Source organism: Pongo abelii, chromosome 1 (assembly GCF_028885655.2).
Source record: "Pongo abelii isolate AG06213 chromosome 1, NHGRI_mPonAbe1-v2.0_pri, whole genome shotgun sequence".
NCBI lineage: Eukaryota > Metazoa > Chordata > Mammalia > Primates > Hominidae > Pongo > Pongo abelii.
In genome coordinates, this window is record NC_071985.2 from 154,967,640 (window position 1) to 154,980,492 (window position 12,853).

General features: G+C 35.0%; 1 protein-coding gene across 8 annotated transcripts in view; it reads right to left on the reverse strand.

Moving 5' to 3' along the window:
- Nucleotides 1-272: 272 nt before the first annotated feature.
- DNAJB4 (DnaJ heat shock protein family (Hsp40) member B4) overlaps nt 273-12,853 on the reverse strand; it is a 35,535-nt gene continuing 22,954 nt past the window's right edge. For 4 of the 8 annotated variants that reach the window (XM_024242442.3, XM_054547092.2, XM_024242437.3 and 1 more), the window contains exons 2-4: nt 12,232-12,473; nt 3,929-4,497; nt 278-1,575 (exon numbers count right to left, since the gene is read on the reverse strand). In XM_024242442.3, coding sequence (XP_024098210.1) covers nt 1,342-1,575; nt 3,929-4,497; nt 12,232-12,442 — 1,014 coding nt within the window. In that variant the 5' untranslated portion in view covers nt 12,443-12,473 and the 3' untranslated portion in view covers nt 278-1,341. 8 annotated transcript variants of the gene reach the window in all.

Consider the following 12,853-nt stretch of genomic DNA (forward strand, 5'->3'; position numbering starts at 1 on the left):
ACTTTGTGAATATTACTAAAAACCACTGAATTGTATATTTTAAGGGTAAACTTTATGGCATGTAAATTATATCTCAATAAAGTAATAAAGAATATGGCTATTATAACCTATTTATATTGGATTTCTAAAAGAATATTTCATATTCTACTAAAAGGTGATAGGACCCAGTATATATATATATATATATATATATATAATCCTGAAAGCTATTTTATAACCAAAAACTGTTTCAAAACATCATTCTCACTATAGTTATAAAACAGAAACAAAACTAAAATTTTTAAACATAAATATATTTAAAAAATTAAAACACCTAAGAAATGCAATCTATACATATGAAAAAGTAAAATATTTATATGCATAACAAGTAGTTGCAACATTATCCATAAGCAGCAGTTACTGTTTATTTTCCCTATATTTTGGTTTAACACCATAGTGTAGTGGTAGTTCATTCTTTTTAGGGAAATTACATAAAGTACATATAGCATATTATTAGTAAGTTATAGAAGACTGTATAACTGGAAAATTAATTCCAAGTAACAGCATTTCCTCTAAAAACACATCTATTATTAAACAAATTACTTTAAACTAGCAGAGAAAATGAGCCTATAATTTATTAAGTACAAGATATATAGTCAACTTGCATAAAATTACATATGGCATTTTAAAAAGTCTATTTCTAAAATATCAGTAATTCAAGCAATTGGGATTTCCACAGAAGAGAAATTGCCATTACTTTCCTTTTTATGAAGAAAGATCTGCCTTAAGAACATCACAACGATGTTATTAAGAAATGCTACAGCATACTTTAAAAATCAAAATGGTGAAATATATTCATCAGGATATTCTTTTACAGATAGCAGCCCTATAGCAGCATTTCAGAAGGTGATTTAAATCTAATAACTGACTTGGGTTTTTATTCTCTTCTAGAAATACATATTACATGTATAGTTTAGTTAAGAATTTTCATTTCCATTATAAAGGGGAACTTTTCATACTGATTATCTAAAGGTATAAGAAATTAAGTAATTGGATAGTCTAGCACTTTATTAGAAATATATCTGCTGACTCCACAAAAACAACTTTTACATATAAGCAAATTACTAAAACTATCTAAATCAGGAGAAATGAAATAAAATGCAGTGAATGGTTTTCTCTTTTATCTCTAACTGTAAAAATCCCTTTTGCCTATTTATTTGACCCGTCTCTATTCATGCAATTTAATGAACCCTCAAAAGAATTTACACATCTTTATACAGAATTCACATCTACATCAGTAAACTGCCAGTCCTTTTATATTTTCAGTGCCTTATCAAAATATGGGTAACAAAGTTCTTCATTCTATGAGGCAGGAAGATGTTTCCTAAGTACTTCTTTGGATGAAGACGATATAGTATCTGGGAAGGACACCTCAAATTCTATTAGAAGGTCACCACGTTGGTCAGGATTTTTTGGAAATGGCAGCCCATATCCAATAATTCTTCTCCTCATTCCGGGTTTCACAATATCATTTACTGACATAGGTATGTTTCTTCCATCCAGTGTTGGTACATTAATTGAGCAGCCACACAATGCCTAAAATGGACCAAATAAAATAAAATGAAAACACTTCGAAACTCAAAAATCTAAGCACAAATATTACCAGATGGTAAAGGATAATACCACTAAGGTAAAACTTTAACCTCCAAAAGAATAACAATAGTTATAATTTTTTTTCCCTCATTAGAAAATTCCTTCAGAGGTCAGGCACGGTGGCTCACATCTGTAATCCCAACGTTTTGGGAGGCCAAGGCAGGCAGATCACCTGAGGTCAGGAGTTCATGACCAGCCTCACCAACATGGAGAAACCTCGTCTCTACTAAAAATACAAAATTAGGCAAGCATGGTGGCACATGCCTGTAATCCCAGCTACTCAGGAGGCTGAGGCAGGAGAATCACTTGAACCTGGCAGGCGGAGGTTGCAGTGAGCCGAGATCGTGCCATTGCACTCCAGCCTGGGCAACAAGAGCAACACTGTCTCAAAAAAAAAAAAAAGAAAAGAAAAGAAAAGAAAAAAAGGAAAATTCCTTCAGGACATGCATTATTAGATATGTTACCAAAAAAAAAAGGAAGAAAAGAAAAGGTAAAAGAGAAGTAAAGGATATATTCCACATTGCCCTGGAATGACATGGTTATTTTGAAGCTGCTATTAATACATTCAAGATGCAGGGATTGGAATGGGAGAAGAGGGAGAAATTCAGGACTAGAAAGAACAGGATAGGAGCAACTATTTCTCTGGAAAGTATTAGGACAAGAAATATATTTGTTTTAGATAACAAATGTTTACTGAGCATTTACTATATGCCACACATTCTGGCTAGATGGTGAGCCTTATAGGGACCATGAACACCGACCCCAGCTTAAGGAATGCACAAGGAACTCACAGAAACATAGAAGCAAACTAGCCATTATAATACTGTATAGTGTAAGAACAGAGGTAAGCATGGAGGTCTTTTGTAAGAGAAAGAGCACCCAACTTAACCCCTTAGATTCCGGGAGTAGAGGATGCTTGGCCAGTAGCAGGTAGGTATTAGAGCAGGGTAAGAAACAATAGTGTTCCATAGAGTACAGCTCAAGTATACAAGATAATAATAGAGCAAACTGGGCCGGGTGCGGTGGCTCACGCTTATAGTCCTAGCACTTTGGGAGGCTGAGGTGGGCGGATTACTTGAGGTCAAGAGTTCAAGATGAGCCTGGCCAACATGGTGAAAACCTATCTCTACTAAAAATATGAAAATCAGCTGGGCATGGTGGCGGGCGCCTGTAATCCCAGCTACTCAGGAGCCTGAGACAGGAGAATTACTTGAACCTGGGAGGTGGAGGCTGCAGTACTAGCTGAGATTGTGCCACTGCACTCCAGCATGGGTTACAGAGCGAGACTCCATCTCAAAAAAAAAAAAAATAATAATAATAATAATAGAGCAAACTTGGGGAAGTGCATATACATTTTATGGGTAGACATCAGATTTAAAATGACTTATTTTAAGCTAAAAAGTTTGGACTTTATGGTAGAGGTTATATAGAGCAATTTAAGAATTTGAAGCAGGGAACTGCTATGACCATATTTGCAAAGTTACAATCCAATTTGAGAAATAGTACAAATAGGCCAGGCGCAGTGGCTCACACCTGTAATCCTAGCACTTTGGGAGGCCAAGGCGAGTGGATCACCTGAGGTCAGGAATTCAAGACCAGCCTGGCCAACATGGTAGGTAAAACCCCGTGTCTACTAAAAATACAAAAATTAGCTGGGTGTGGTGGTGGGCGCCTGTAATCCCAGCTACCTAGGAGGCTGAGGCAAGAGAATCACTTGAACCCGGAGGCAGAGGTTGCGGTGAGCCAAGATCGCACAACGTGGGTGACAGAGCAAGACTCTTGTCTCAAAAAAAAAAAGAAATAGGGCAAATAAGAACTCAAATAATAATTGTATTAATGTAGTACCATTATAATTTATAAATGTATATATTTATATGCACTTATAAATGTATATTAATATAAATGTATACAAATTTATTTATAGTGAATTATAATTTTCTTCTAATCTTTTTTGTTATGCAATTATTACTCCATATTAACAACTTTAGAACAAACCCTATATACAAAGACTAATGTGTTGAGATTACCAATGCAGATCTCATAAACCACATTTGTAAAAGCAGCCTCATAGTACATAATCCAGTTAACACTTGACACTTTATAAGTAACTAAGGTTAGAAAATATAATCACATCCATAAAAGAGGTATAATACTAGTACTATCTTAGAGGATTGTTATAATAATTATTTTTAATGTATAATAGGCATTAAATAAATGTTAGCTATTATCTAGATACACTCCCTATGATCAACTACATAATTATTTGGTCTTAGGATTTTAGGTCCTACCAACTTACCTCTCGTAAACTAATTTTAGCAGTATAAATTATATTTGATCCATCCCTTTTAAATTTTGGATGATCTTTGTCTTTAATGATAAAAACAATGTCTGCTGGAATACTATTTGGTGTTTCATCTCCTTCTCTTGGAAAAGTAATTTTGGTGCCTTCTTTCCACCCTTTTTTAATCTCAATGGTAAGAATTTTGTCCTCAGATCTGTAACTCCTTCCATCAGCGTTTAGCCTTTTTCGAGAAATCTTCATCCGTTTGGTACAACCACTATATATCTCTTCAAGTGATACTCTAAGTTCATGAATAACTGGAGGATCTTGTTTGAGGCGGGATGGCCCCACAGAATTCCTGTCTCTTGGATATCCATTCATGCTGAAACCAAAGGCACTAAAAGGATCACCATCTATTTCCATTTCTTCAGAATCTCTACCACCACCCATTCGTCTTCCAAAGAAAATTTCAAAGGGGTTGGACCCTCCAAAAAATGCAGCAAATGTAGCATGAGGATCGCCATGAAAGGTGTACCGGAAGGTACCTCCTTGTCCATCAGTACCTCCTGCTCCTCCTTTCAACCCTAATTGAAGAGATAAGCATGATTAGAAAAAAGCTTGCAACTCTTAAATTTTCAAAAACTGTATTGCTAATAAATTTTGGCTAACTTACATTAAAATGTATTAATATTGGCCAGAAATGCCACTTTAACTAAATACAGAACAGCTATAAAACTCTTGATGATTACATCCTAAGTTAAATTGTTAGTTTTCAAATTCTTCCTCCAAATCAGCATTTTTGTTTGTTTGTTTGTGTTTTGAGACAGAGTTTCGCTCTTGTTTGCCCAGGCTGGAGTGCAATGGCGCAATCTTGGCTCACCGCAACCTCCGCCTCCCAGGTTCAAACGATTCTCCTGCCTCAGCCTCCCGAGTAGCTGGGATTACAGGCATGTGCCACCATGCCCGGCTAATTTTACGAGGTTTCTTCATGTTGGTCAGGCTGGTCTCGAACTCCCAACCTCAGGTGATCTGCCTGCCTTGGCCTCCCAAAGTGCTGAAATTACAAGTGTGAGCCACTGCTTCTGGCCAAATCAGCATCTCTAATATTTATTCCTGATTCTTTGTTCCACAGGTAAGTAAGAAAAATAAAATAAGTTCGGGCGCAGAGGCTCATGCCTGTAATCCCAACACTTTGGGAGGCGGAGGCAGGCAGATCATGAGGTCAGGAGTTTGAGACCAGCCTGGCCAACATAGTGAAACCCTGCCTCTACTAAAAATACAAAAAATTAGCCAGGTGTGGTGGTGGGCGCCTGTAATACTAGCTACTCAGGAAGCTGAGGCAGGAGAATCACTTGAACCCGGGAGGCAGAAGTTGCAGCGAGCTGAGATCACACCACTGCACACCAGCCCGGGCAACAGTGTGAGACTCTGTCTCAAAAAAAAAAAAAAAAAAAAAAGAAAAAGAAAAAGAAAATAAAACTGGGAACTCCTTATCTTATAAACTACTGATCTGGCATGCTGAAGTATATAAATTATATAAGTATCTACTTATAAATATATAAGTTTTTAAAAGATGTCAGTTGGAAGGTCTTCAGCAATCAACACAAAGTGCAGAACTTAAATCTTTAATTTTTATTACAATCAAACAATATATATAACATTTAAAAATATAAATATATTAATAAAATATATAGTAAAATATAAAATACCATATTCATACTGTTTATATATAATATAAATAAAATAGAAATATGTAAAAATATAATGTAATCAAAATACCATATTCATTCTAACTAGTTTTATTTCAGATCATCTTTTACTGTTTAAGAATTAAAATAGGGCCAGGTGCAGTGGCTCACACCTGTAATCCTGGCACTTTGGGAGGCCGAGTTGGGTGGATCACTTGAGGTCAGGAGTTCGAGACCAGCCTGGTCTACATGGTGAAACCCCAACTCTACTATAAATACAAAATTAGCTGGGCATGGTGGCACATGCCTATAATCCCAGCTACTTGGGAGGCTGAGGCAGGAGAATCGCTTGAACCTGGGAGGCAGAGGTTACAGTGAGCCAAGACTGCACCATTGCACTCCGGCCTGGGCAACAGGAGCAAAACTCCATCTCAAAAGAAGAAAAAAAAAAAAGAATTAAAATAGAACTGTGTGTCAGAGAGTGAAAAAAATGCTAATAATGAGGACACTCTATGAAGAATGGTTTTTTAGACACTACAGTTGTCATTCCTACTCTAGATACCAAATTTGTTTAGGCATACCACATCTTAGCATTAATTTCAAGGCTTGTAAGAAGAAGACTGAAATCAAGAGCTGTAAACTTTGACACGTAAGGCCTCTATATGGGTTATTTCTGTCTCTTGTGAACAGTCCACCTCAGGCAACAATATAGTGACTTTTTGACCCTTTGCTTAAGGGTTCCACTAAGTAATATTTAACCCACAAAAGATTATATTTGAAACAACATTTTCCACTATGTGTGAAAGAAATGTTCTACTAAAATCCAAAAAACAACAGTATAGTGATCTTTTAAGGGGTCAATACTGATCAAGAAACAAGCAAGAAAAGAATCTAAAAATCATAAAACTATGAAAAATCCAACAGATGAAGCTAGGAGATTCTAATATCTCCAAACAGTGGTGATTTGAAGGCAGGAAATATATTTATTTTGCATTGCTCATGCATACAGGGCTGAAAATGGTAGGTATTCATGCCTAGTGAATGAAGGGAATGAACTAATTCCTAAAGTCCTTCTAAATCAAAACTAAAAAAGGTGTCTTGAGTATTGGTACAGAGAAAAAGGCAGAAGCAAAAACAATGTAAAATATAATCACACATTTACATATATGAGAGATTTAACAATTTAAAATGCCACTAACACACAGCATACTTTAAAGAAACTTAGTTTTGCTTATGTCTTATTCTACATTTGGCTTCTTCCATTAAAAGGTATATATCTACTCTATTTCATCTAACAGGGTCTCAAGTGCTATCTAAATTTTTACCTTCCTCCATGAATAGAAATCTGGAGAGACCAAGAGAGACCTAATAATCTGAAAATTGCCAAAATATGTATTGAACAATACATCCAAATAGTTAGGGAAATTCCTTGTAGAAACTGAATGACAAGTATAAGCAGGACAAGATCTTTTCATAAGCAGCTCATCCAAATTTCCCTTTTATAAATTTTAGTAGTATAACTCCAAATGTTAAAAAGGTAATGGCAGATTTTTTTTTTTAATGATAGAATAATATGTAGCTCAAGGTCATGACCAAAGTGACTCAACCAATGCTTAAACTATTTAAATCATTTTATCCTTCATCCCATAGACTTAAGGGAGTATAATTATTTAACTGAGTTAAGTAAACTGGGTAAATCAGCCTGCCCAATCTAGCCTCTTATAAGACAAAATTTAAATACTTGCACCCATAATGAATTCATGAAAAGAAAGAATAACGTTTTAATTTATTACATCATGGGTTTGGCTTTCTGGAAAACCTCTTCCTCCTTTGCCAAAAAGGGTAATTCGGTCAGAATTACAAAGTCCCTGAGAAGATTCATACAAAGTCTGAAGTAACTTATCAAAGCTGATAAAAAGACTCCAATGCAGCTTTGAGGTTTTCCTAGACACTATTAAACAGTCAACTATGCAGCTCAGACAAAGAACGAAGCTACTCTAATGAATGAAAAAAATCCTAGGCTGGGCACGGTGGCTCATGCCTGTAATCCCAGAACTTTGGGAGGCCAAGGTGGGTGGAGCATGAAGTCAGGAGTTCAAGATCAGCCTGACCAACATGGTGAAACCTCGTCTCTACTAAAAATACAAAAATTAGCCAGGCGTGGTGGCGCACGCCTGTAAAATCCCAGCTACTCAGGAGACTGATTCTGTCTCAAAAACAACAAAAAAAAGAAAAAAATCCTACCAAAATTCATGCCACTATAATATACATTATTATGCAAGTATCACTTGCATTGTCTAGCACATAAAATTATAAGTAATGTCACATTAACTATATGGTCAGTTCTTAATCATGTACATTTTGAATGCTAATACAAATGTTTAATATCCAATTGGATTCCCTCTGCTATTCAAAATGTTTTCTAGACACCATCATCACTTTGTGTGATCAAAAAATGCACTAGAGAAGCAACATTTGCCTACGATTTAGCAGGACTGCTATTATTTTACAACTAACCAGTTATCCAGTTTGCAGTCCCAAACCAAATATGTGTTTGGAATACTATCTACAACAATGATTCTCACTAATTAGTTAAGGTTGACTAAAAGTTTCCAAAAGAAGAAACACTGGAGAAAAATTCAGATTGCAAAGAAAAAAACATGATAATACTTTAATAACTCTTACTCTATCCAAGGAGATCTAATATGTAAAAATCCAGATTTATAGCAAGACTTCAGTTATCAAATAATGAGATTCTGAGATTTTTTAAACAGTTTTAATTCACAAAAATCAAATTTACTTACATGTTTTTAGAACACACAGTGAATTAAAAAAAATCCAGCTAGCTAAGTATATAAGTTAAAGAACAGAAGAGAACTAGTATAAAGATTAATAAATACAAGTTTTATCATTTAAACACTACCTTTTAATATCTGAAGTTACTGAATAAATCATAAGCAATAACAAAATAAGGAAAGCATAAAAAAAGAAAAATTAGAGAACTAGAATAAATGAGGATGTGTTATTGAAAATCTTTTCTTTTAAATCTCTTAACACAAATTTTTGTTGACATCCACTAAACTATTCAAGACTAAACCTAAAGCTTTAGAGAGTGGTTCAGAATCCAATTTTAAATTTCTGTAGTTTTGTGGTTTTTGTTTTCAAATGATTCAACTATAGAGAAATTTTATTTTTAAAAAGATGTATTACATACATAAAATTAACCTATTGTACAAATACAATTCAATTGATTACAGTAAATTGATAGAGTTGTATAACCATCATCACAATCCAGTTATAGAACATTGCCATCATTCCAAAGAATTCTCTAGTTCTTATTTGTAGCTAATCCCCGCTCCCACCTCAAGTCCTAGGCAAGAAGGATCTGCTTTCTTTTTCTATATACTGGCCTTTTCCAGACATTTCACATAAATAAAATCATACAATATATAGTCTTTTACATCTGGCTTCTTTCATTTAGCATAATTTCTGAGGTTCATCCATGGTGTAGCATGTTTCACAAATTGGTCCTTTTATTGCTAAATAGTTCCTCATTGAATGTATATAGCACATTTTGTTTAATTCACCAATTTATGGTGCTTTCAGATTGTTTCCAGTTTGGGGCTATTATAAATAATGCTGCTATAAGCATTCAGGTACATGTCTTTGTGTGGACATGTTTTTGTTTCCCTTTTATAGATTCCTAAAAGTAAATTTGAGTTATCTGTATTTTTTTTCTTTCCTTTGTTTTTTCTAGAGGTAGGGTCTTGCTATGTTGCAAAGGCTGGACTCAAACTCTTGGGCTCAAGCAATCCTTCAGCCTCAGCCTCCCTGTTAGCTGAGACTACAGGCATATGCCACCTCACCCAGCTAGCCAACTGTTTTTAAAACAAAGCATTTTAAATTGTGAATATTCAGAACACAAATATACTGTGCTCTGGATTACTGGTTCTTTCACTCCTAAATACATAAATTTAGCATATGCAACTTATATACTTTTCAGTTTATGGTTCCTTATTCCCACCATCCCAGCTCTAAGTCCCAAGACTGTAATAACTTGGGGGGAGCGGGAAGAAGGATACCAGGTAAATTAATAGTGTTTCCATAGTCCTAAAGTTCAGTGTTTTGTTACTACTGGAGAAACCTATGGAACCACGTCTGGAGATAAATAAAAGGCAAAGAGAAAAAATGTTTTCCCCTACTTTCTCAGTGTATCTAAATGGGATTTTTTAATAGAATAAATGAGATATTCTGAATAAACGGCAACTTAATATAATACTTTTCCTGTGAAGGAAGAATAATTTTAAAAAATAATTCAAATAACTTTCATTCAATTGTATTTTCTTTTTTTCCTTTTTTTTTTTGAGATGAGGTCTCGCTCTGTCGCCCAGGCTTGAAGTGCAGTGGCTCGATCTCGACTCACTGCAACCTCCGCCTCTTGGGTTCAAGTGATTCTCCTGCCTCACCCTCCCAAGTAGCTGGGATTACAGGTGTCTGCCACCACACCTAGCTAATTTTTGTATTTAGTAAAGACAGGGTTTCACCACGTTGGCCAGGCTGGTCTCGAACTTCTGACCTCAGGTGATCGCCTGTCTCGGCCTCCCAAAGTGTTGGGTTTACAGGCGTGAGCCACAGCGCCTGGCCCATTCAATTGTATTTTCAAGTAACCTATAACTAGAGAATGGTATTTCTGCATAATATATTTCTATGTTTTAAGAAAGGTATTCTCTCCTCACTCTTTCCTCCTATCACTTATATCAATTATGTAAGTAAAAAAAAAAAAAAAATCCAGGGTATACAGATTCAGGGTGATTTAGTTTTTAAAAAATTCACTCACTGTGTAATGACCAATAAAAATTAAATAAGAAAAATCACTCTAGAAAAGCACTATTAAGAGGTAATGTTAAATCAAGAAAAATGTATCATTTGGTGACTTGAAAATTCTGAAGACAAATATCCTTACTAAACCCTGAATCCAATGGCTTAGCCACAAACTTGAGCTATCAGTGAATTGTTGCAAAATATTTTAAATACAAAGCAGTGGATATCTGCTTTTTCACAGGAATTCAGTGTCATTCCATGTTTGTGAATTTCTTTACAAAATTACAAAATAACTCCTTTAGAAATAGTAGTACATTATTGGTAGTATCTCAGACTCCTGCTTAGCTTTTGAGATAAACCAAGTCATGACATTTTGGGTAATATGGCCATAGGTATCATGCAAGATTGAACTGCCCAGTATTTGCCTTTTTCAATATTTACTTTGTAAGAACCTGACACTGTGGGTCCTCACCACACCAAAACCAGCAACATAAACTTCAATTTTGGGCAACTCATAGACCAAAAAAGCTAAACAAAACAAGAAGGAAAAAACCCTCTATATACAATCACCCTGCTTGTCTACATTTAATTTGTTTCATTCAAAATAAGCAGTCACTGCTTGACTATATTTTAAGGATATATTTCTAATTAGGAAAACTTGATGTTAAATGTAACAAAGGAATCAAAGGGATAACAAAAAAGTTTTCATAGCTACAGTGATTTGAAAGCCAGTATTTTGGGAGAAAAACGAATAATAAAATAACTTAGTCTTGATGTTAAAAGTTGAAAATCCCCAAACCAGTACAAGTTAAAGGTTTTTGTGTTATCAATTAGCAATTTAAAATAGTCTTACTTCATAGCCCCGTTTATATGGAAGTGATGGACAAACCTGATTTAAAATGCAAAATGAGAAAAGGATAATCTGAAATTATCCTCCTTTACTGTGCTCACTAGTTTTTGATCTCACAATGCAAAAAACAAAAGTATGGCAGGGAGAGGAAAGGGAAGTTGTCATGTTTTTCTCTATACCTAGATAGTAAAATTTCTAAAGAAATAATGTTACCTAAAAGTAAATCAGTAATTATTCTACCTAGGTGGCCATTTTAGGTCAAAAATTGTATTTCTGAGATTTCATTTTCTTGGCACAAAATTATTGTTTACAATTAAGCTAAAAACTTGTTCTGGTATTTTATGACATCAGGAAAATTCTTTCCTCTCCAGGCAGAATGCCAAAAACAACTAGAAGCTAAATGCCTCTGCCTTCTGCTTCTGAGAGTCACAACTCTGTCTTGTTCAGTCTAAACTAGCCTTGCTATAAGAAAGGCAAAAAAACTACTTTTTGTTTTTGTGAATAAGGTATAAACACTACTCAGAACCTGAAATGCCTATCTTAAGGTTTTAAATGACTAAAGACTCTTTATTGGTTCTGGCAGAAAATTCATTAGAAAACAAAACAGGTTGCATAAGACTTTTGACACAATTTACTAATAGGTATGGGAATTCAAGGTTTATTTTAAAACATACATTGTTAACATTGTAAGTCTAATGATAAAATATGTATAATACAAAATGCTAAAATAAAAAAGGCAAACAAGGACATTTCATTCATAGCTCTGCAATACTCATTCATATGATCAGAGATGAAACCTTGTTATTATACATTATTTGTCCTTCTACTTTTGATATGACTGAGAATCCAATTTAAGGATAACCACAAGCTTGAGAGAGAGGGGAAAAAGGCTGGGAGAGAGAGAGAAAAAAAAAAGAGACAGAGCTGAAGAGACAGAAAGATATATAGAGAATACTTACCTTCCTCCCCAAACTGATCATATATTTCTCTCTTTTTAGGATCACTCAATACTTCATAAGCTTCTGCGACCTCTTTAAATTTTTCCTCTGCCTGAGGAGATTTGTTCTTGTCTGGATGAAATTTGAGGGCTTGTTTTCGGTAAGCCTTTTTAATATCTTCATCTGAAGCTCCTTTCTCAATTCCCAAAATGCAATAATAGTCTTTCCCCATTTCGAATGCCTTGAAATTAACTTAGATTTCCCTTTGTAAAAGAAAACAGCGTCCCCAGTCTTAGCAACAGATTCTAAGAAAAATAAACCAAGCTGGGTATTTTAAAAGTTAATCAGCAATTCAGCTAGCTGTCTTAAGGCAGCAAGCAGACAGCGTCTCTGTATTCAATCCTTCCCCAACGGCTCACTTACAGATAAATATACACTACACAGGAGACAGCCTCCTTCTAGATCCTCCCATTTTCACTACGTGTCTCTGTACTTTCTAGAACAGCAAATGCTACAGGACGTCACTTTCCCAGCTGCCTCTAGTCAAAGTACTGAGCTATGTTTTCTCCTCCTCCACGATTAACTATTCATTTTCCGACTGGCTCTACCATCTTTATTTCCTAATTAAACAGGACAAATGGGT